Source organism: Barbus barbus (assembly GCF_936440315.1).
Source record: "Barbus barbus genome assembly, chromosome: 20".
Lineage (NCBI taxonomy): Eukaryota > Metazoa > Chordata > Actinopteri > Cypriniformes > Cyprinidae > Barbus > Barbus barbus.
The window spans coordinates 11485824-11511455 of record NC_136748.1 but is presented as its reverse complement, the minus strand read 5'-3'; the positions used below and the strand labels follow the sequence as shown (position 1 = coordinate 11511455).

At 39.1% G+C, this 25632-nt stretch overlaps 1 protein-coding gene across 4 annotated transcripts in view; it reads right to left on the bottom strand.

The window, feature by feature from the left end:
• Positions 1-969: 969 nt before the first annotated feature.
• Positions 970-25632, bottom strand: part of LOC306886585 (DNA (cytosine-5)-methyltransferase 3A-like) — a 68661-nt gene continuing 43998 nt past the window's right edge. For 2 of the 4 annotated variants that reach the window (XM_079443809.1, XM_079443811.1), the window contains 17 exons: positions 24314-24658; positions 22722-22880; positions 22088-22195; positions 21813-21969; positions 20253-20402; positions 18667-18711; positions 18489-18568; positions 17086-17198; positions 16807-16990; positions 14995-15079; positions 13212-13357; positions 12826-12916; positions 12120-12268; positions 11789-11874; positions 11636-11705; positions 11443-11561; positions 970-4012 (listed from right to left, as the gene is read on the bottom strand). In XM_079443809.1, the coding sequence (XP_079299935.1) occupies positions 3871-4012; positions 11443-11561; positions 11636-11705; positions 11789-11874; positions 12120-12268; positions 12826-12916; positions 13212-13357; positions 14995-15079; positions 16807-16990; positions 17086-17198; positions 18489-18568; positions 18667-18711; positions 20253-20402; positions 21813-21969; positions 22088-22195; positions 22722-22880; positions 24314-24658 (2229 nt within the window). In that variant the 3' untranslated portion in view covers positions 970-3870. Of the gene's footprint in view, positions 4013-11330; positions 11361-11442; positions 11562-11635; positions 11706-11788; positions 11875-12119; positions 12269-12825; positions 12917-13211; positions 13358-14994; positions 15080-16806; positions 16991-17085; positions 17199-18488; positions 18569-18666; positions 18712-20252; positions 20403-21812; positions 21970-22087; positions 22196-22721; positions 22881-24313; positions 24674-25632 lie in introns of all 4 variants that reach the window. The other 2 variants (XM_079443810.1, XM_079443812.1) reach the window with 2 other exon arrangements.

The window sequence follows — 25632 nt, the reverse complement described above, 5'->3', positions numbered from 1 at the left end:
GATATTACTGTGCTTGATTGGCCAGACTTGCTTGACCTGAATCCCATATGGAATCTATGGGATATTTTAAAGAGAAAGATGAGAATCAGTCGATCCAACAATCCAGACGAGCTGAAGGCTCAATAGTGCCTCAGCAGTGCCACAGGCTGATAGCTTCCATGCCACACCTCACTGATGCTGGAGTTTGTGCTAAAGGAGCCCCGACCAAGTATTGAGTGCATAAATGAACATACTTTAAAGAAATTTTTTGATTGATCTTAGGAAATATTCTAAAATTTAGAGATATTGGATTTTGATTTTCATAAGCTGTAAGCTCTAATCATAAAAATTAAAACAAAAAACTTTTGAAATGTCTTACTTTACATGTAATGAATCTAAAATATATATGAAAGTTTCACTTTTTGAAATAAGTTACAAAAAATTCAGTTTTTCACAATATTCCAATTTTTTGAGATGTACCTATATATGCAAAATAACAAATTATAAGAAAAAATCAACATTATTCAAATATATTTATTCTATATTCATAATTATATATACATCGAAGGGGTCAAATACTTATTTGACTCATTAAAATGCAAATCAATTTATAATTTTTTTTTATTTTTTTGTTGTTATTCTTTCTCTCAAATAAACCTACCATTAAAATTATAGACTGATCATTTCTTTGTCAGTGGGCAAACATACAAAATCAGCAGGGGATCAAATAATATTTTCCCCCACTGTGTACGTATGTGTGTGTGTGTGTGTGTGTGTGTGTGTGTGTATATATATATATACACACACACTGTGTAAATAATTATTTAATATTAATATTATACATCCTTTCCAGAATTGAAATTTTCGATAAAAATGATACATTTTTAGAAATTAAATGTTATTTAACTAATAGTGATATACAATTAATAATTTACTTAATAATCATATATCATTTTATGGTAAATACTCGCAATGAAAACACAACTTTTTCACAAAAAAACAATACATTTATTCAAGTGTTCTCCAGCACAAGTACATAAGGAGCCTTTTTTTCTTCGTTCTGGGCACATAACGAAAGAAAGGGGAGAGGTGGCGAATGATTGCTACATTTGCTGTATGAGCTGATTGCAAAAGAAGAGAAGGTTTGAAAAAGTTTATATGACACAACAGAGGTCACAAATATCAACAGTGTCACTGAGATATACAGAAAACCTGTTAGGAGAGCAAACAAGAGGCTGTTACAGCCAAATATTTATATATATATATACCCAAATAAAGCAAATTAAATTGAACAAGACAGAAAAGAAATTATATAAAAAAAAAAATGAAACAAAAGAAGATGGAGGGCTGGATATATGGCATGGAATGTAGGACTTAGAAGCAATTCTGCCTGGATATTAAGCAAGTACATGTTAACAGCAAAATTTATTACATTTTTTTTGTTGTTTTTTTTTAATTTCCCATTATGAGTACATGATTTCCCACAGATAAGCACCAACTACAGCAATGTCTAATCTAAAACAATATAAGAATCTTTCATCATTTATCATTATTTTTTTCAAGTACAAAGTTAAAATGCCTTTGTTAATATCTTTATATGAGAGAGTAAAATAATAGTGCTTCTCCAATACTACAAGAAACATTCAGAAAAAAACTGTCATTATCAAGACAAGTTTATTTATTTTCCAAATAATATATTTTTCTCAATTAGATAAAATGTTTAGCACCTTAGGAAACACCTACAATCCCTCTCTTAGTACTTAAAACAAGAATTAAAAAGCAAATCGAAACACACTTTTGTATGTAGGGCTGTGCAGTAAAGATGGGACTGTTAAAATCACTTAGCGAACTCATTCTTTAGTTTGATCCTCCGTTCAACACATAAATATGAATTACAAAAGACACCCTGCTGCTTTATAGCTTATGTCAATTAGCCTGTTGCCATTATGTCAATTACCCCCCTCTTGCGACTTGAGTGCTGTTTTGATTCTATGATATATATTAGCAAAGAATTATATTTGTACATCTCATAGGTCATTAAAAAAAGCAACAGACAATTTCTATGTACAAAATGTACAAAAAGAAACAAATCTGGGCGTCGATATTATTGGGAAAATAATAAAAGCAACTTCGCTGAACGTGACAAATGTTAAGGTATGCAAGCAGTGCAATGCCTTAAATTAAAAAAAGAGCCTAACAAGGGTTTCATTAGAGCCCGTTTCTAACCAGATTCACAAATTTAGCCTATATGGCTTGTGTGATAACTAAATTATTGACATGGTCAACATCCACCATTGGCAAACATAATAATGTTTTCAGATCTACGCTAGGGACCAGACGTAGTTCCCCCCATCCGACTACTTTTCCTACAGGGATACTTAACAAACACACTCACTTTGGGATTATATAGCAGACACTATACTGTATCTCGACGCAGCGAGTTATGATAAAGCGACTCCGTAGCACATGGAAAAATGAGAGGGGTGCCATTCGAATTCGGCCCCTTTACCACCGGCACGACAGACGGATTTTTTTCTATCCTAGCTCATTCGTTCACATCTATTGGCACAGCCCTACTGTACACAACAAAGTATTACCTTATATAACGGCAAGAGTTTCACATCATTAAACATAACTGAAAAAAAAGAGCAATTCACAAGAATCAAGGAGAAAGATTTAACAAAAATATCAAAGAAATAAAGAAGTATACATTTACAAAAGTGCTCGATATTGTTGGTAACACAGCACAAAAAATTGCTATTAAAAGGTAGAAGAACATTGTGAAGCCGCACCTTTAAAGATTTGCACCTGACTGAGAATAGCCTGCGGACGCCGAAGTTGAAGGCTGATTCACCTGGCCGACAAAACGACCGACGCCATCCTTCCTGCGGCCGCCACGCACGCTAAGAGTTGTACAGTAATGATTTTGGCCTGTGTGACACTAGAAAAAAACTAGCTCACCACAGCCTTTGATTTCAAGGTATGGATGACAAAAACATCACCGCCCATGTGGCTGGTTTCATGCGTTTGGATTGCAGGCATACTGAAGGAAGCAAACCTCAAAGACTGAAAGGCTGAGGTGTGTTTTTTCTTTTTTTTAAAAGAGCACCAGAGAATATTGTATAAAAAGGCTGTAAAAGATATAAAATGAGATGTGGCAGACCTGGCTTGACCTGTCGTTTTTTTTTTTGCTTGTTTTTTTTCCTCAAGGTTTCAGTCGTTCGTTTTACCTGGCGACGGTACAAAACGTGACCCCATGATCTTGTTTCGAGTAGTAGCACCACATGAGTTGCAATGTTTTTCACCACCTTGAAGCACCATATTGTCACCTATTACAGTAGTACCTTTATTACCTTCAGTTGTGTATAGAAACTGTAAACAAAGAGGTATTTGTGATCTGGTGTTTTGGATTTGTTAAAACAGAGCCCCCCTGACACTAAGAGAAAACTTTTTTTTCCTGCTCTTACCAAGGCTCAGACGCTGGAGGAGAGGAAAGACGCGCACCGCGAGAATTAGATCGATCCGTGACCCGACAGTCGAAAAACTCAGGAGGCGAACTAAATGTGATTTCCCTCTCAACAAATTTCTCGTTTCTGCCTCGAACTGTTACATCGTCTCTCAGTGCCTTAAAAGGAGGCCATGTCTCAACTATAGCTTGCACACATAAATCAAACACTGGATAACACTGCTAAAAAGTAAAATGAATAATAAAAAAATTAAATAGAATTAAAAACAGAGTCAATTATTCCAAACCAGAAGAAAAAACCCAAAACAAAACATGAAATACCTTTTTTTTTTCTGATGTCGAACTTGCAAATAACATACGAGAGCTTGCTTTCTAAGCTCTTGGTATTACATCGGTTTAGATTTTTATCTGTACTGGATTTGAGTTCAGATGCAGGCAAAGTACTCTTTGAGTGGTGCAAACAAGTGACGGATGACCGGGACGCTCCACGACCTTCCCAGCAGCCTTTGCCTGGCCAGACGACTCATGTTTGACACGTCTGTGTAATGGACAGGGAAGCCAAACACCCTGATAAGAGGTGAAAAGGGCAGAAAGTTAGTTCAAATGTATTCACAAGTACAACACTCCTGTGATGTGAATAGACAGATTATGAATAATCTAGAACAGTTTATTGCCATTTTTGTTTTATAGATAAAGAATAATCATACAGGACAGATTAAAGTGATCAAATATTTGTTCAAAAATCTATTTCAAATAAATGCTGTTCTTTTACACAGAACACACTGGATAATATAATATGTGACCCTGGACCACAAAACCAGTCATAAAGGTCAATTTTTCAAAATTGAGATTTATACATAATCTGAAAGCTGAATAAATGCTTTCAATTGATGTATGGTTTGTTAGGATCGGACAATATTTGGCAGAGATACAAGTATTTGAAAATCTGAAACCTGAGGGTGGAAAAAAATAAAAATACTGCGAAAATCTTTAAAGTTGTCCAAATGAAGTCCTTAGCAATGCATATTACTAATCAAAAATTAAGTTTTGATATATTTACAGTAGGAAATTTACCAAATATCTTCATGGAACATGATCTTTACTTAATGTCCTAATGATTTTTGCCATAAAAGAAAAATCAATAATTTTGATCCATACAGTGTATTTTTGGCCATTGCTACAAATATACCCCAGCGACTTAAGACTGGTTTTATGGTCCAGTGTCACATATAAGTAATGGTTTTGAGCATATTAGAATGATTTCCAAAAGATCATGTGACAGGATGCTGAAAATTCAGCTTTGCCATCACAGCAATAAATTATATTTAAAAATATATTCAAATAAAACTGTAAATTGTAATAATATTACAGTTTTTACTTAAAGAAGTAAACTGCTAATAAGTAGTTCACTGCTAAAAGCAGGAAAAATGTCATTAAAAATGCATTGCTAAGAACTTCATTTGGACAGCTTTAAAGGTGATTCCCTTTCGAGGGAACTTCGAACTCCGTCCTCTAGGGGTCGCTATGGGGAACGCCGTCAGCGTGACCCGTGTCTGAAGCATTCATACAAAAACACCACATGTTGGCCGGAGACAGCCTATGACGTCATTACCGGCGTGACCACAGTATAGAGGGGCACCGGGAAAATACGTCATTTTCTTCGTCTTCAGTGGCTGTTTTGTTTGAAGCGTGCATTCCACTGGTAAGAACGATTTTCTACTCTACTATGGCGAGCACTAGCCAGGCGTTTAAGAAATGTGTTCATCCGTGTCCTCGTTATTTGACACCTGATGACACGCATGATCTTTGCGTCTTTTGTTTGGGCGAGGAGCACGCACGCGATGTCCTCGAGGGGGCAATCTGTGTGCACTGTGAGCTTTTTTCCATGAGAAAGCTCCGCTCTCGTCTGTCTCTCTTTTCGAGGAAGGAGGGACAGCCGTCTGCTTCCCGCGGTTCAAGACCCACTGATGCTGAGGCACAGAGGAGAATGAACTTGTGAGGTTCACAGGCGGATCTGGCTGATGAGTTAGAGAGGGGGCTTTCCTTCTCGCGCTCGTCGGCCGCGAGCGAGGGCGAGCCACGGGATGATGATGACGCGATCTCGCTGACATCATCTGATCCAGCGGCTAGTGCTCTGCTGGGTTATGCCCAGAAAGAGCAGGAGATGTCTGAGGGTGAAGAAGTTGAGACTGAGCCCTATCAGTCCTCCTGCTCTGCGTATGATGAACTGTTGGAGGTTATGGAACGCACCACGGCAAGGCTTGACCGTGGAAGCGGGACAAGATGGTGGCACCGCGGGGTCGTCTCGATGAGCGTTATCTTTCTGGCCATAACCCCCCAGCTCGAGTGAGCCTCCCATTTCTTCCTGATCTCCATGCGGAGGTTGAGAAGGAATGGAAGAAGACGTTTTCTTCTCGCATTCATAGGTTTCAGCATACCAGTTATGCTAACATTGAGGGGATGCGTGAAAATGGCTATGAGAGGATGCCCCCTGTGGAAGAGACGCTAGCCAGCTATCTCTCTGAGGGTGAGACGTCCTCTCTCAAGGCTCCCTCCTTGCCATCTAAGCCCCTTCAGGAAACATCTCACTTAAATGGCAGGGCATACGCAGCAGCAGGTCAGGCTGTCGCTTCGTTGCACACGATGGCGGTGCTTCAGGCATACCAGGCTGATCTGCTGAAAGACCTGGATAAGGGTCAGGGCTTGTCACCTGACGAAGTAGCTGAGCTGCGCCGCACCACGGATTTGGCTCTCTGTGCCACTAAGCAGGCCGCCACTGCTATGGGCAGGTCTATGGTGGCCATGGTGGTAATGGAGAGACATCTGTGGGTGAATTTGGCAGATGTTGGGAAGAAAGAGAAGGGCTTTCTTCTTGATGCTCCAGTCTCGCCTTCCGAGCTTTTCGGTACCTCCGTCGAGACGGTGGTCGAGAAGTTTAGGGAGGCGAAGGCACGCTCAGCGGCCTTCAGAACCTTTATTCCAAGAAGGTCCAGGTCTAAGCCCGAACAACGCAGGGGTCCTGGCCCATCTCTATCTAGGGATCAGAGATGGGCACAGAAGGCTAGTGTCGCGACCCGTGCCCCTCCCCCGCCTGTGGGTAGGGCTAGAGGGAGGCGCGGGTCAAGGAGAGGCAAGCAAGACCTGAGGGAGGTGATCCAGACGAGGCATTCTCAACGCTCTCGTCCAGACCAGAGTAACTCTTAAACATCTACTCCCTTCCCTCAGGGGGCCTGTACATCTGCCCTCATCTTCTCCTCTCTAATTCCCCTGCAACCACCGTCAATTCCACCTGACCGAGTCTAGGTGGGAGCCTAGGAACCTGCGTTTTAAGAACATTGTAGTCTCTGTGCTGGACTTATGATGTTTTGGTTAAGTTCTATGTTTCATAGTTTCTGGGACCTGTTGTGTGTGTGTTTCACCTCTTGCCTTCGACACAGTGCAGTGATGACCTCACTCGTCGATACTAGATCCAGGCTAGGATGAGAGCCCTGTTTCCGGCCTCATACCCCTGGATCGTGTGGCCCAGTCGTAGGTTTCTGTGGAAAGAGCCGCCATGGTCATCAGGTCTCCAGCACTACAATGCCTAGGACCTGCAGGTCTTTTTACACCAGTTATTGGCATAGGGACGCATCCTTTGAATAGAAAGGCGCATGGCTATCTGAGGATATCTATGTGCTATCTCAGGGACTGCTCCCCTTCCGGGGGTTCTTAAGTAGCAGTCTCCTTGAGCCAGAAAAAAAAAAAAATGTGCTGGGGTGTAGGTAGAATCTCAGAGTCCGAGTTCCCTCTCAGGCTGAGAGTTGAGTTCTCCGCTCTCCAGAGTCTGTCATGGTAGCGCTAGTATTGCTCCCCTCACTATCGAGGGTCACCTATGAGCATGCTGCTCCCTTCCTGCACCCTATGCTCTTCTGGCTGGTCGAGCTGGCATTTCTCCCCTCATTATAGAGGGTCACCTATGAGCATGCCGCTCCCTTCTGGGCGTCTGAAGTGCTCTCCTTGTTGGTCGAGCTAGCATTGCTCCCCTTACTATAGAGGGTCACATATGAGCATAATGCTACCTTCCTGCACCCTATGCTCTCCTGGCTGGTTGAGCTGGCATTGCTCCCCTCACTATAGAGGGTCACCTATGAGCATGCTGCTCCCTTCCAAGCTCTCCTTGTTGGTCGAGCTGGCATTGCTCCCCTCACCTTAGAGTGTCTCCTATGAGCATGCCGCTCCCTTCTGGGCGTCTGATGTGCTCTCCTTGTTGGTCGAGCTAGCATTGCTCCCCTCACTATAGAGGGTCGCCTATGAGCATGCTGCTCCCTTCCGAGCTCTCCTTGTTGGTCGAGCTGGCATTGCTCCCCTCACCTTAGAGGGTCACCTATGAGCATGCCGCTCCCTTCTGAGCGTCTGAGTTCCTTCTCACGCTGAGAGTTAAGTTCTCCACTCTCCAGAGCTCTGCCTTGATAGAGTTAGCATTGCTCCCCTCACTTAGAGGGTCACCTATGAGCATGCTGCTCCCTTCTGAGCTCTCCTTGTTGGTTGAGCTGGCATTGCTCCCCTCACATTAGAGGGTCCCTTGTGAGCATGCCGCTCCCTTCTGAGTGTCTGAGTTCCCTCTCATATTGAGAGTTAAGTTCTCCGCCTCTCCGGAGCTCTGCCTTGGTAAAGATAGCATTGCTCTCCTCACTATAGAGGATCACCTATGAGCATGCTGCTCCCTCCAGAGCATCTGAACGGTGTTTATAAATCCATGTTATGGTAAGTGTGCACGCTAGTCTCTGTGCACTTTCTGAAAGCCACGTTGTGGTAAGATCGCACACCAAGGGTTTTTTGCAGTCATCCTGTATTGCATGGGTTATGCGCTGCGGCTTCGTACCCATTCATTAAGTCGGTCAGGCCCTGGTTTCACCTTTGGCCCCACTCTACCTATGTATCCCCAGTGATACTACTTGAACAGGGTGTTGCTACCAAGGATCTGTTGAGACAGTTCCTTCAGCGAGCTCTTGCAGAGCAAGCAGTAGCCCCTGGGTGACAGGCCAAGACTTAGTTACTATCCTAAGCGCTTGGTCGTATCCCCTTAAAGGAATCTCTTCTTCTGATTCCAAGCCTTTGAGCTCTACCCTGGGTCCAGGAGGCCTGGCCTCTAACAGGTAAGTTCTGGGGTATGCAGCTCAGGCCTTTGGCCGAAGGGGATAATGTCACCATCGTACCGTCCCAGGGGCAACTCCCTTAGCCGGGTAGAGTTGGTACTTAGTGCTCGCCTTTTGTGCTTGGCTTGCACTCCCCTCAGCATGGTGGCGTGGGTATTCCGTTCCCCATAGCGTGCCATGCTTCGGACGCAAGCTTCAGACGGAGAAGTGAATGACGTATTTTCCCGGTGTCCGTTTATACTGTGGTCGCACCGGTAGTGACGTCATTGGCTGTCGCTGACCAACATGTGGTGTTTTTGTATGTATGCTTCAGACACGGGTCACGCTGACGCCGTTCCCCACAGCGACCCCTAGAGGACGCTGTTCGAAGTTCCCTCAAAAGGGAACGTCTCAGATTACGTATGTAACCATGGTTCCCTGAGAGTAGGGAACGAGACACTGCGTCCTCTAGGTTCGGTGCCATGCTTCGGACGCAAGCTTCAGACGGAGAAGTGAATGACGTATTTTCCCGGTGCCCCTTTATACTGTGGTCGCGCCGGTAGTGACGTCATAGGCTGTCGGCGGCCAACATGTGGTGTTTTTGTATGTATGCTTCAGACACGGGTCACGCTGACGGCGTTCCCCATAGCGACCCCTAGAGGACGCAGTGTCTCGTTCCCTACTCTCAGGGAACCATGGTTACATATGTAGACGATTTATCAGTATTTAGATTTTTTTGCACCCTCAGATTCCAGATTTTCAAGTAGTTGTATTTCAGCCAAATATTGTCCTATCCTAACAAACCATACATCAATGGAAAACTTATTTATTCAGCTTTCATATGATATATAAATATCAATTTTGAAAAATTGACCCTTATGACTGGTTTTGTGGTCCAGGGTCACATATATTGATGACTCATCTTGTGCTCAGGGGCATGATACAACTTTTTGTCAACAAAAAGACCTTTTGAATAATAATGTCAAGTGGGAGATGACAAGTGGTCAGCACTAAATGCTGGTGTAGACGGGGTACAAAACATTTTGTGTTCCAATCATTTAAAACCCATTTGAAGGTCAGACACATGACTACCCTTACCAAAAAGTAGTATACTTCAAGTTTATTTTAATAAGTATACTTAAGTAAAGTTCAAGTATATTTTTAAGTATACTTTATATCAGTGTACTAGTAGTAGTGTACTATTTCAATACTCATTGGGACTAAATTGGCCCACTTTCTAGTATATAAATGTATACATTTAAGTATACTTTAAGGATAACAGTAGTAAAGTTTGAGTACACAACTAGTTTACATCAATGTTTTTAGCTTGTACTGAAACTATACTAAAAGTGAACTTATAGGTATACTGAGAGTTTACTAATTAAATACTTGTAGTAACATTTTTAGTACACTTTGAAGTATAGTCTCAGTAAACTACTAGTTTAGTAGTTTTATACTGCAAGTATACTTGTAAATTTTCTTTGAGTGAAGTTTATATCATAATTTAAGTATACTACTATATTCCTATTTAGGTATTAATTTGTATATATTTTGTCATATGAATATCTGAACATACAAAACATCAAAAGAAAGAACAGGGTATCTGCTTGTAAACAAAAATATTTTATTCTAGTTATATGCATTCTTTTTTTTAAACACTTGAATGTGGGTAAGTTTCACAAATAAAAAATAAATAACATTTTGAACAAAAAGCTGAAAAAAGACGATGAATTGGATTCAGAATGATAATCAAAACGTAGATGGAGTCGATCAACACCCCAAAGCTTGACAGTCATTATTACCTCTTCATTGGTCGACATTTTATTCCATAACGTTATACAGTTTTGATGCTGTTTTATGTCAAATGATCGTGTTAGATTACATGTGGAAGCATCTGTTGGTTAGTTTTCTTCTTCACTGGTGTTTTTTTTTGTTTGTTTGTTTTGGAAATTCTGTACAGAAGATGTGTACTAGCGCTCCCTACCGTATAACAATGAAAACACGGATTCTAGGAGCACAAGTATAGCTCAAATATATTTAGACTTTTTCGAAGTACAAGTCAAGTATACTTAAATGTCATTTTAAGTATATTTCTGAGAAGTACATAAAGCCCATTTCTGAGAAGTACATAAAAGTAGACTTTCTTATTTTTTTAGTTAAAAAGAAGTATAATAATAGCACACTTGAATAAACTTTTTTTTCGTAAGGGTATATTGCATGTGAAGTATGATCGCTGATCTGTACTGATATCCATACTGATATCACCTGTCAATCATGTACTATACTAAAACAAGGGTTTCAAACATTGCTGGTTATGTGTGGCTTTAAAAGAAAATTCCTTCTGTTAGAAAATTTTTGAAAAGTCTGTATATAAACATCAGTATTAATTTAGTATCATTGGGATATTATTATATATTTTTTATTGATATTTGAATTAGTTTTTACTTTAATATTTTATTTTCATTTTAAAGTTTTGGTAATTTTGTTGTGTGTTTTTGTCCTTTTTATTGTTTTGTTTTTTCTTTAAACAAAATGTATTATTATTTTTTATTTCAATTTTAGTTTGTCATTTTAGTACATGAAGTTCAACTAAACTAAGCAACTAAGCAACAATGCGTTGACTTTCTTTTCTGTCTTAACTGACCACTTGTGTTTGAATCTCCAAAAAGGATTTTAATACAAGGTGTAAATCAAGCAAGGCTAAAATATACCAATGCAGGAAGAAAATTGTGTTTGTCAAGCCATATCAATCAATATAAGTTAAAACTCACTGTTCACTGAAGCGGGGCCTCGAGATCTCTCTGTTGAACAAATGTCAGTGTAACATTTCACGTTTACTTTTGGACTTATAGCTTAGAACTTTTTAAAGGCATTTTGTCATACCTCTCCATCTCAGTGCACCACAGGATGTCCTCTTTGTCATTCATGAAGACAGGGAAGTGCTGGTCTTTGCCCTGCTTTATGGAATTTGACCGAGTGGTGATGGTCCGCACTTTATCAAACTTTAAAAAATGCAAAAGAAACTGATTTAAACTGCTTTATCCAGAAATGAATTGAGGGGTTGTCTAAGAAGTACCTTAGCTGTCCTGCCATGCTCCAAACAGTCTTGAAGGTCCAGTTTATCAGTGCACATGGCGGACAACGGTCTGAGAGGAAAAGGAAATAAAGAGGTAAAATGATAAAGTGAGAGATTAAATAATGAAATGAATGAAGAGCACTTCCAACTAACCTGTTCATGCCAGGCAGGTTACCCCAAAAGTAGCGAGCTCTGTGGGCAGCAGAAACCTCCTTGGCATCGATCATCACTGGGTTGCACTATAATACATAAACAAATAAATGTCAAAATAAATAAATAGATAATAAAGTATTATAATTTAAATAAAAATATATCCTAAACCTTTGTAATATTGACTCTAGCGAGCATATAATGGGTTCATTTGTTTCTACACAGCAGGTCATTTTACCACTAGGTGGCAGCAAAACCTACTGGTTTATATTAAAGCCCCACTGACAGTATAAAACAAATTCAGCACAGCTTAATAATCATCATGTTCAAACACCTCTAAAAAGCGAGAGATGTCCCTCTTGTCACTGACACCCATGGCCACCACATTCTCAAAGAGCCAGAAGAACGGCCTGTTATCTCCCTCTTTAGGTCGGGCCTCATGTAGCAGCCGGTAAAACTCGAAGAAGAGTCGACCCGTGCCCTCTGAAAAACACAAAACAAGATAACGAAAACTCAATATGACAATTATCATAAAAATTTACAAATATATGAGCTGTGTTATAAATACAACTGAGATATACAGTACACTACCATTCAAAAGTTTGGGGGGGCGGGAATATTTTTAATGTTTTCGGAAAAAGTCTCACCAAAGGATGTATTTATTTGATAATATTGTAAAATTACTTTGTGTTGTTCTTATTATTTAAAGGAACTGTTTTCTATTTTAATATACTTTAAAATTTAATTTATTCCTGTAATGGCAAAACTGCATTTTCACCTTTACTTCAGTGTCACATTATCCTTCGGAAATCATTCTAATACATTCTAATAAAATAGTTGTGATGCATAATATTTTTGTGTAAACCATGATACATTTTTTCAGGATTCTTGGATGATGTTTAAAATGTTTAAAAGGACAGCATTTTTTAATTAGAAATATTTTGTAGTCTTATGGACCCCAAACTTTTAAATGGTATTTGAAAGTGTAAATACTAACAATAAAGACTAAGGCTAGAACACACAGCTGAATAAACTCCTACCGTAGAGACCTTTTCTTGCAGGATTTACTATGGACAAGTCATTGCACGGACTTCCACCGATGACAAGATCAAAAGGACCCCATTCCTGAATCTGTGGATGACACAGAAGAACAGATTAGATAAAGGAAAATAAAATAATAGAAAGATTGATCAATATGAAATATTGTGGAGACCATTCATTGAAAAACAAATGAGATGCTGACAGTTTTAACCTGAAGAACCCTATTTATGATAACATTACTCTCAAAAGTTATTGTTAATGGTCAAAAGTTATGAAGATTTCAGTTTTTGTGCCAAGGCCAAGTTACCAAGATGGCCACCAAATGTACAGACTTGCTTTAAAATAACTTCAGTAACAGTAAACTGAGGTGAAGGACGATACTCACGTTTTTACGGGTGACGTTTCTCACGTCACCCACGTACATGATACGTCCCTGGTGCCGGACGATGCCCACAGTGATGGAGTCCTCGCACACTTCTGAGGCCACGTAACGCTCCACCTGGATACCCAGCTCCTTCAGAACCAGCAGCCCTGGCATAATCACAAACACCATGACAATCTACAACTAAGTTATTTTATTTTTGCTAATTATTGCGCAGTTTCATTGTAGTACGCAAGTACTGGAGATGAGTCACATGGCATTTAAAGCTGACTCAAAACAACCCGGCTGCAGAACTGAGCACCATTAACAAAGATGGCGGATTTCAAATCACATTCTTCGAGATGGTCGTATGCCAGCCAAAATAAATGGGAATGCTAACGGATTCTTTTCTTCAATTATAATAGATGTCCTTGCTTCAAACACACCAATGATGCCCAAAAATCCTGTTGAAGTTGGAAGCTTTCTAGGTTTAAAGGATTAGTTCATTCCTGAATTAAGATTTCCTGGTAATTTACTCCATGTCATTGAAGACGTTCAAGTCTTTCTTTCTTCAGTCGAAAAAAATGAAGGAAAACTTTGCAGGATTTTCTCCATATAGTGGACTTCAATGGAGACCAACGGGTTGAAGGTCCAAATTGCAGCTTCAAAGGGCTCTACACAATTCTAGCTGAGGAATAAGGGTCTTATTTAGCGAAACGATTGGCCATTTTCCAAAATGAAATACAAATTTATATACTTTTTAACCACAAATGCTAATCTTGCACTAGCTTTGCGATGCGCATCGATGACTTCACACATAACGTAATCAAGTTGGAAAAGTCACGTGTGGTTAGTTTTTTGTCTGTGTACGCCGGTTCAAAAAGGTAGGGTAGGGTGAAAAAATCCATCTTATTTTCTCCTCCAACTTCAAAATCGTCCGACATCTTTACGTTTTTTTGTATAGGGCAATTGACTTTCTTTGCAACACTGGGTCAGTACTTCCGCTTAGGACACGCGTGACCTTTCCAAAGTGATTATGAAATGCGACAAGTAGAGCTAGTGCAAGATGAGCATTTGTAGTTAAAAGTATATAATTTTAGTTTTATTGTTTTGCTAGATAAGACCCTTATTCCTCAGCTGGGATTGTGTAGAGCCCTTTGAAGCTGCATTGAAACTGCAATTTGCACCTTCAACCCCTTGATGCCCACTGAAGTCCACTATATGGAGAAAAATCCTGGAATGTTTTCTCAAAACCTTAATTTCTTTTCGACTGAAGAAAGAAAGACATGAACATCTTGGATGACGTAGGGATGAGTAAATTATCAGGCATCTTTCAATCAAGCATCTTTCTATTGGTAAACACGACAAAGCTGAGTGAAAAACTTGCGAAATCTGTGTAAAGAAATTTCACCTTCATGCAAAAATTCCTATTGAAACGACTGGATTTTAAATGTGACTGCAACTTAGCAGCCAGTTTCTTGATGGATTTAAAATGATATTACAGTGAAAGTTTCATACGGAGTATGTAGTGACCAGATAAATCATTCACTTTTCCGCCAAATATGCATACGCCACATAATAATCAGGCTTTAATGACAAACATGGACCGTCTAGAGGGTCAAAACTGCGATTGCAGTTAATCCCCACTGTAAAATCACACATTAGAACGTGAGCGGTACAGAAGTATCGACGAGCGGCCAGTATAACAGTTAAGCTAAGTGCACTTTAAAAGCCAGGATGAGTGTAACGTGATCAGCACTATTTTCTGCTGAGAGGATGAAAGGAAGGGCGGACATTCTTCACTAACCTGTTGCGATTCCATCAAAAAGTGACAGGACGCGAATGGGTTTTCTGTTCTCTGCCAAAACCGAAGGGTAGAGCCTTGGTGGTTCCTGAAAGAGAAGAAAGGAGGAGTAAAAAAGGGGGGTGGACGAGAGACAGACAAGACGAACAGAGAGAGAGAGAGGCCTTTAAAGCACACTGCTCTGGTAATGAAAGAGCACCTGTCTGTACATACTGTCTGTAACTAACAAAGAGGCCTTTAGGATAAACCAGTCCAGTAACAAGGGGTTATTGTTGAGCGTCTGTACAATAAACGCAGTATCACCGGCCCAGTTTCATTAACCATTTTCTTGTGATTAAGTGTGGCTGTCTGTGGTCTTTGTTAAACGTCTTAGTATTCAATAACGCTAACAATAGCAAATGCTCGCTAACCTGTTCTGTAATCCATTTGAAGAGTGGAGTGTGTAAGCTAAAACTCTATGATGTTAAGATGTGTACTGTAACACTCTCTGGCTGCTCTTTAGCACACTGGCCATTAGCCAAGCTGCTCTTTCACATGGTCTGGAAAGCAAATGGTTTAGGAGTCATATAATTACATAATAAAACTCTCAAACCATTCACATTTATACTGTAAACTACACTAGTTTTGGTTAAAATGCTCACAGCTGCTTCAACAATGCAGTATTTATAGCTGTGAAATGGAAATAAGAAAACAAAATGCATATTTATTTATTTAAATAATTTTTGGACATATTGCAGCACTTCAAAATGATTCCACAATGTGATTCCCAAATGATCTCTATTGACCCTATGGTTACTGTTAAAAGTTTCCACACCTTTTAATCAACACATTTTCATGGTTTTTCCATTACTTTCCATTTCAGTCAATCCTGATTACTGGATAGGGCTTTTTATAGAGATTGCACTCAAATGAGTCTTTTATAGCCAGTGTCATTTCTAGAGCTGAATATGAATAGAAAAATCTATATTTACTTCATATTTCCATGACTTTCCAGGCCTGGGAATTACAAATTGAACATTTACTGATATTGCCAGACTTTCCGTGAGAATTCTGACTTTTGTTCACTCAGACAAGCTTCAGAATGTCCCACAGGAAGGAAGTGAAGATTTGAACAGTGTATTTTAGACTAAAGTGCTTATGAAGCGGTAAAATTTAATTGTACCGTAAGAAAATTTGGGGTCTGTACATTTTTTTTTTTTTTTAGGAAACTATTCAGCAATAATGCATTAAATTAATCAAACGTGACAGTGAAGACATCTATAATGTTACAAAAGTAACAACTGTTTTCAACATTGATAATAATAATAAATGTTTCTTGAACACCAAATCAACATTTTAGAATGATTTCTGATGGATCATGTGACACTGATGACTGGAGTAATGATGCTGAAAATCCAGCTTTGCCTTTAGAGGAATAAATTACATTTGAAAATATATTAAAACATTTAAAATATTTCACAATATTAGTTTTTCATGTATTTTTGATTAAGTAAATGCAGCTTTGGTGAGCATAAGAGACTTCTTTTAAAAACATACAATACATTTTATTAACCCAAAACTTTTGAATGGTAATGTATATTATTCATACACAGGCTGGAATCAAGTGTGACATTGGAAAATAACTTTTTTGTCTTTAAAGAACCATTCAGATGCACATTATGTGATTAAAAATGATGTAGATTCAAGGCTAATGCCTAACACAGTGAACCGGAGAGCTTGTCTGATAATATGATGGAGAGTAACAGTTGCTAAAGTAGGATTGGTCAGTGATAATTTTAAGGTGTGGCTTTTTAAGGTGCCACTTATGCCACTTACAAAATCCTGGTCGTGATTGTTGGCAAAGAAGTGCTGCAGTCTGCAAGGCCAATCCACTCGGCGCTCCAGCAGGCCGTACTGAGCCTTCGGCCCACACATATAGCAGTTCCACGGGTCTTCTTTAATAGCTGCCTGCGCCGCGCCGGGCCCCACTAACAGATCCACACACTCCACACAGAAACACCTGCAGGAGAACAAAGATATAATGGAGGAATCAATGCAGGATTGAGGTAGAAAATGGAAATAATACATCATAACTCACTGCCGACAGTGTCTCACCTACAACAGTTATTGTTTCCGCACATGAGCACTTCCCTCCCTCCACAGCAGATAGTACAATAGGACTGGTAGCCATCGTCATCGTATTGATACGCACATTCAAGGAAGCAGTTCTATAAAAGAACAAACACATCAAATATTAATTCATTCTTATCAAGGAATACTGGGCATATGTGGTTGACAAATGAAAAACACTTTTTTTGATTGTGTTTCATTTGATTAAAACAGAAATATAAACAATATTGAAGGAAGCAGGGCAAGGTCAATCCATTAAAATATTTAATCTCATTTTAATTTTATAATTTTATGCTATGGATGCAGCAATATTAAAATTCTGCCCAGTATTAAAATGATAAATGTTACATGGTTAATATTAAAAACAACTATTGACTAAATAAATAAAACAAATAAATTGTTTCATCAAATGTCAATATGTGACCACAAAACCAGTCTTAAGTCGCTGGGGTATATTTGTAGCAGTAGCCAAAAATACACGGTGTATGGGTCAAAATTATTGATTTTTCTTTTATGCCAAAAATCATTAGGATATTAAGTAAAGATCATGTTCCATGAAGATATTTTGCAAATGTACTACTGTAAATATATAAAAACTTAATTTTTGATAAGTAATATGCATTGCTAAGAACTTCATTTGGACGACTTTAAAGGCGATTTTATCAATATTTGTATTGTTTTGCACCCTCAGATTCCAGATTTTCAAATAGTTGTATCTCGACCAAATATTGTCCGATCCTAACAAACCATACATCAATGGAAAGCTTATTTATTCAGCTTTCAGATGATGTATAAATCTCAATTTTGATAAATTTACCCTTATTTTTTTTACCCTTAGGTTTTGTGGTCCAGGGTCACATATAGTAATAACAACATTATAATGTACAGTATGAGAAATGTAAATAAATGAAAAATTAAAGTCCACAATTAAGCATAAAATATATGATAAATTATTTAAAAAATGAATAAAAAGCACTAATATCACTTGATATCTGCTATGCTTTCAACATACTGCGCATCCCTACTTAATGTAATCAGTTCCAGTAAAACTATTTATTTCAGTAAAATTACAAGAATTAACTTTGACAGCAAGATATGAAGTATATATATATTTAAAGATGGCATTACAATTATCATACTCTAACTTTAGCATAACTTACAGCCAACATATTTTTGATTGACTCCATTTGTCTCTGTACTTTTTTTTTTTTAAATGAATGTTTTGCCTTGCAAATGATCGTGTACAGCATACAGTATGTAACATTTGTTTTCAAAAGTCACAGACAAAACAAATCTGCCAATAATGTGAATGGACATGACAAAAATTACATTCAGGCTAACAAAGCAGCCCTCAAGGAAGTAGGAAGCAGGAATTTCCTGGCTTTTACCTTACAGCTTTGGCACATTCCTCCAATGAAGAGTGGGTACTCCAGGGAAGCATTAAGGCTGCCACAGGAGATGCAGATGTCTGGAAGTGTTCAAAGTGAGAGAGATTTTAGCAGAGGCTCTAACACTGACAGACAGCCAGTTATAAAACACACCTTAATCTGTATGTGTAACACATACCTTCAATGTTTCTACATTTCTGACGAACTTCATATACAAGCCTCTCTGAAAAACAACAGAAAAATAAACATTTAAAAATGGGAAAACCTCCCAGTGTTTCACACATTTGGCCTAATTCAACTTGACATTTTGTTGAATGGAAATTCCAGTGGTTTACATTTACATCACCTCGACAATTAAATTATTTAATAGTCAAAACACTTTTTTAATAGCATGCTAGAACTGATATAATGCTGCTAATTGTAGTGGTACTACATATTAAATATATTAAATGTCAGAAATAATTGATGATAGACAGCTGAATAATTGAAAATCTGGATTAAATATTAATGCAAGGTTCAGAGTCAAGTATTCCAGTCGCCACATTGACATTTGTTAATCTCAAGACATACTACAGTAGTTCATCATAGTAGCTGACATTAGTTCAAAAGTGTCACCAAAACAGCAGTTATTAGATTTGCTTCATTGTCATTTTTTTGGATGTTGTGCAGTGGTATAGTGAAACATTAAATACAAATAAATTATATAAAAAAAAAAAAAAATTGTTACCAAAAAAAAGTGTACCAAATCAGCAACAGTGCTGTAGTTATAAAAAAAAAATAATACACTACTGTCACTTTTAAAAGTATTAATTTCTTTAAAAAAATATAAATCTGTAAACGGTAAAGACATTTATAATCTTACAAAAAAATTATATTTAAAAACTGTTCTTCTTTTGAACTTATTTATTTATCAAAGAATCCTGGAAAAAATGTATCACGGTTTCCACAAAAACATTAAGCAGCACAAATGATGTTGAGCATATTAGAATGATTTCTGAATGGCCTCTGAAAATTCAGCTTTACAATCATAGATATAAATAATATTTTAAAATGTATTTAAACAGAAAACAGCTCATTTGAATTGTAAAAGTATTACACACTATTACTCTTTTTGAAAAGTACAAACTTTTGAACGGTAGTGTATGTTATATTATGTATACTATTTTTTTTATATTTTTTAATGAGATTTTTATTGCAACACTTTTTAATAGTTTTTTATTAAATATTACATTTACATTTAGTAATGTAAATATTGTAAATATTAAGCAGGTGTTATAACTAAAGTGAAATATAAAGCCATTTGTAACTACCAAAACTGTTGCAAGTGAAGTGAAACTCTTGGCTCTCCATATAACCCACAAAGTAGATGGAGCAAGACTGCTCCAGTTTTCCTCTGTTTGAGTGTTTAATAAAGCTCCCTGCTGATTTAACAGCTCGTCTCTTTATTACTACTGTTTAGGTTTTCCTGCCCTAAAACATGGGAAGTCATTTTGAAATCTTTAGCATGTATTATAACAACAACAACTGAACAACATGTAGGTGAAAATGCCATTTTAAAGCTATGTTTGAACATGTGCCACAATTCAACACAAAACACGTCTCTTTAAACTCGTAGAATTAGACGAGACCCCTGTCATAGTTCCAGACACACCCTCTTGTGTTTACTCTGCCGGCTGAGTAGATGAGAGCGCTAATCCTGATTTAGCATTACGAGCGAGAACTCTTTGAACTCGCTGACCTGGTGCGGTGAAAGTATCCGCTCACCTCGAGTCCGCTCGTCGATGATGTCTTTGACCTTGGGTTTCTCTGTGGCTGTGCTCTTGCGGGGCTTTTTTGCTGGTGGGGGCGTGTAGGCCGCCGCCTCTGGCTCCACCCACATCTCTGGATACACTTCCTTGTAGGGGTTACGCTCCTCTGAAAAAGGCACAATGGTACGTATAGCTATTGGTTAATGGATAATGCGGTGTGTCTATGTAAACGTCCGGCGGTCAGGATTGTTTTAATTTAACCAGTAACAGAGCTTAATTCCTGGCAGGCTGGCATGTGCACAGGCTTAACGGATAAACATCTAGACTAGTAAGCATCTACAAGAGATCTTAAAAGACAAAATTCTCCAAAATCTCTGAACCGAGGAACTGTCCATCAGAAATCTCACCGGTTTGCACATTTCTGGTTAACAACAGCAAAAAACTGAATTTGAACCTTTCCCTTAAAGTCAGCATGAAGTCACTAGCATGTAGAAACTTGGAAATAATGGAAAGAAATTACCCAAAAAATTAAAAGTGAAAAAAAGAAAACAGAAATTTAATCCTAAAACCTTGCACTCCAGTGAGCTGTCGACACAATAATTGGTGCAACTCGACAATTGAGTCATGGAGTTGTGAGCAAATCAGTTCAATCTGCGAACCCTATCAACTGGTTCATTGAGGAGAACTTGAACTAAAATGAACAATTCATTCCCTGATCCAGATCTCAAGTTCAACTCACCTGAATCAGTGATTCGGTCACCGTGGTTCTTCAAGGGATAGTTCACCCAAAAATGTAAATTCTGTCATTAATTACTCATGCTCATATCGTTCCAAACCCCTTCGTTCATCTTCGGAACACAAATCAAGATACTTTTGATGAAATCTGGGAGCTTTCTGACCCTCCATATTTCGCAACTGTACTACCACGATCAAGGCCCAGAAAGGTAGTAAGGACATCATTAAAATAGTCCACGTGACAACAGTCTTAATTTATGAAGCTACGACAATTTTGTGCGCAAAGAAAACAAAAATAACTACTTTATTCAACATCTCTTCTCTTCCATGTCGGTCTTCCACGTGTGTTCACGAGAGCACCACGCATGCTGACGCTAGAGTCGGCATTCTGACATAGCTTCATAACATCAAGCTTGAAAAATTGATATCACATGGACTATCTTAAAAATGTCCTTACTACCTTTCTGGGCCTTGAATGTGGTAGTTGTGTTGCTGTCTATACAGGGTCAAAAAGTTCTCAGATTTCATCAAAAATATCTTCAATTTCTTTCCAAAGATGAACGAAGGTCTTGCGGGTTTGGAACGACATGAGGGTGAGTAATTAATGGCCCATTTCTGGGTGAACCATCCCTTTAACAAATTAAGTCATTATAGACTGTCGTTCTAACAGAGTTGCACGAAAACCCCACAAGTTTGTGTTCCACTGAAAAGTAAAATAGCAGCACATGAAATTGAGTAAATTACAAAAATTTTATTTCTGGGTGAACTATCCCTTTCGACAAGCTTGACATTTTCCTTAGCCAAGCAAGCAGATATCAATATGAAACAACAGCAGTCTTACCTTCAGGCGGCTCTAGACCTTTAGGTCCTGTGGGTTGAAATCCCGTCATGGCCCATTCAATCATCTGTTTGTTTTGCATGTCTACTGACTTAGAAGTGTCAGTGTCGTCACTCTCTGGGCATTGGAGGAAGGTTTTGCCTGTTCTAGTGCTGGCTACCTGCAATGCACACCATTCAAACATTTTCTTTAGAGAGATTTTTGCTTGCAATATAACAATAAACTGGAGAAAATCTGATTTGTTCAATCCTCGATTTGTACCACAAACAAATTCCTACCTGTAGCACTTCAAAGATGGCTTTCTTGTACATTGGTTGTTTATTGTATGTTGGCTGGTGAAAGGCGTTGTGGAAGGAACTTAAAGGCAACAGTTTCTCAACACAGACCTACCGGGAAAAAAATTAAACAAAATATTTAGAGGGATGATCGACAACAATGGTAGCATGATGTTGAGTGCCAGAGAAAATTATGATCTGTCGCTTACTGTCAACAAATTCTTTCACAAAATTTAAGGGATAGTTCACCCAAAAATTAACATTTTGTCATTATTTACTCACCCTCATGTTGTTCCAAACCTGTATGAATTTCTTTCTTCTGTTGAATACAAAAGAAGATATTTTTTATCAAATAGCTGCTTGTAGCCATTGACTTCCAAAGTATTTTTTACCTACTATGGAATTTTTTGGAACTGTTTGGTCGAACATTCTTTAAAATATCTTTGTGTTGAACAGAAGAAGGAAACTCATACAGGTTTGTAACAACTTCAAGGTGAGTAAATGATGACAGAATTTTCATGTTTGGTTGAACCATCCCTTTAAATTGCATTGTTTCCTGAAAATTAAAGTCATTCATTTAAGATTTAACTTGTTTTACACCGTGTGGCGTGTGCTGTAAGAGTGAATACAAACTCACCACAGAAAACTTGCCGTCACCGAACCACATGACCCATCTAGTGCCTTCAGCCGCCCGGCTGCGTCCAGTCATTAACCAGGATACAATCCGGCCTGGCCACCAGGAGAATCCTCGTAACTTTCCCCACACAAGCTCACCAATGCCGAAACCTCGGCCATCCTGCAATATACAAACACAGGATGGATCAACTTGTGATTTCATACAACAAATGTGAACTGCTCATAAGATACCCTGTGTTTTTTTAATTATCTTTAATTCTTTTTACTGTCTAGACTTTCAGCCTGCATGGTAACTCTGTGGCGATTGCTATAAATGGACAACCTTTAATCCTGACACTTGAACTTGCCTATTTTGCGCACATAATTTCACAGATGCTTAAAAAATGGCCGCACCTTAAAGGGATAGTTCACCTAAAAATGAAAATTCTGTCATTAATTACTCACCCTCTTGTCGTTCCAAACCCGTAAGACCTTCATTCATCTTCTGAACACAAATTAAGATATTTTGATGAAATCCGAGAGCTTTCTGACCCTGCATAGACAGCAAACGCAACTACCACATTCAAGGCCCAGAAAGGTATCAAGGACATCATTAAAATAGTCCATGTGACATCAGTGGTTCAACCTTAATTTTATGAAGCTACGAGAATACTTTTTGTGTGCAAAGAAAACAAAAATAACAGCTTTATTCAACATTTTCTTCTTGTCTCTGTCAGTTTTTGACGCGTGTTCATGAGAGTACCACGACGCATGCATGTGTTGTTGCTGACGAAGGATCCAGTGTTCTGATGTAGAATCCTGATGCGCTGCACCTTGTTTGCAAGCAGAGGAATGTGCACGCATGTGTCGCGGTACTCTCATGAACGTGCGTCGAAGACTGACAAGGAAGAGAAGAATTGTTACATAGTCATTTTTTTGTTTTCTTTGCACACAAAAAGTATTCTCGTAGCTTCATAACATTACGGTTGAACCACTGAAAGAACCTATGCCTTTACTACCTTTCTGGGTCTTGAACATGCCAATTCCCTTGCTGTCTATGCAGGGTCAGAAAGCCTGAAAGCTCTCGGATGTCATCAAAAATATCTAAATTGGTGTTCCGAAGATGAACGAAGGTCTTGAGGGTCTGGAATTTCTGTGCAATTAATGACAGAATTTTTAAATTTTGGGTGAACTAACCCTTTAAGGCAAAGAGCTGTACGACAATAGTTTTAGTATAGTTTCAAATTACTCCCAGAGTTCATATGAAACAATCCCTCCAGCAAAAGACAGGCCCCACTGTTTAAAACTGGATTTCAAATCTGGTTAGCCAGATAACTTCTAGGATAACATTGCATAATCCTGGGATTTCTCTGAGAATAATTAGCCTATCAGCAAGCAGGTGTCAAAAGTCAGAAATTTGGCTTTGATAACAAAACTAAGTCAACTTTATGCAGAATTTGAAAAAGGAAAATCCCACATTTATCCCAAAACTTATCCAGCTAACCAAATAAGCCACAACTGCAGAACCAACCACCCAAACTACACAATGTCTGTACACAATATTTCTAAATTATCAACCCCAAGCCACCAAGATCATGGGGAAGTTACTCATACCTCGTACTCCGACTCTGTGTCAGTGGACTTGGTTGAGGTCTTGCCTCCATCCCCTACAGACACAGGCTCTGGGGTGGTGGCGACAGTTGGAGAGGCTGGGTCTGTAGGCTGCTGCTGCTGTTGCTGTTGGAATGGTGGAGGTTGTTTCTGGGGAGAAGGCTGGGGTTTGAGGTTGGTCTGAGGTTGAGCTTGAGGCAGTGGCGGTTGCTGCTGTGTTGGCGGCGTCGGTGGAGGAAAGAGTAGTGGGACGGTGATTATGGAGCTGTCTTTTTGAGGCTCCGACTCTACCTCGCCATGGTCCTCCATTGAGTTCATCACAGACACCAGTTTTGCCTTCTTCTCTGCCTGCAACGTAGGGAACAGCGGGACAGGAAGAGGAGGAGGTAAAGCACATGGAACAGCAGTGGCTTTCCTGAGAATAGCACAGTTCAGCGCTTGAGTAATGGTGATTTTTCGGTTTGTTTATAGTACTTTAATCCCACGTGCCAACACAAATATCTCCATCCTTTTGATAAATCACAAGTGCCGCCCCTTTGAGTGTGAAAACAGTCCCCTTTTCATTGTGGTGAAAGCTGTGTGCGATTACTTCGTAACAATGAGAGCTCCCCCCGTGACTGAGATGGATGCGCGCTGGAGAGTTCAGCGAGTTTGTCCAACCTGACTCTAAGCTATTAGGTCAAAAACAGAGGACACGAGCCAAGCCATGACTTAAGCAGCTCACAGCAAATCCCTAACAGCTGCACCTCTCTCGTCCTCTCGTTCTCTCTCACTCGCACGTGAATCTCTTTCACAGCTGTACTTTCTCTGCTGCTGGGGTCCAACTACGTCTCCAATTTCACTCACACACACGTGAACCTGGCAGAGTCGCCTGTGTGTGTGTGTTTGTGTAGGAGAAAACGGCTGGATCCATCCCCAGAAAGCTCTCCCTATGTCTCACTTTAGCTCACTCCCTCCATTATGGTGGCTATACATTCATATAAGCCCGCAAAGGGGGGAGAGAAGCTCTGGTGCCAAGAGCTCATGAGTGTGCATGAATAGACAGGATGAGTTTGGAGTAGAAACATGTGGCCTCAAATCAAGAAGCCCCACTGTAGTTTATAAATATCTGTATAGCTTCACTGGCTGCTTCGATGAGCTGGGCCATATGTGCCAGGCTGTTTGTCTTTGACAGCGGTTGACTGTGGAAAGAGTATTTAAGTGTATGCAAGCGGTTTTGTGCATATGTGCATGTCTTTATCTCTGCAGTACTGGGCGGTATGATGGTATATACCAGTAGTTCTCAACTGAGCCTAAATAAACTTCCAAGGGAGCTGTTTAAT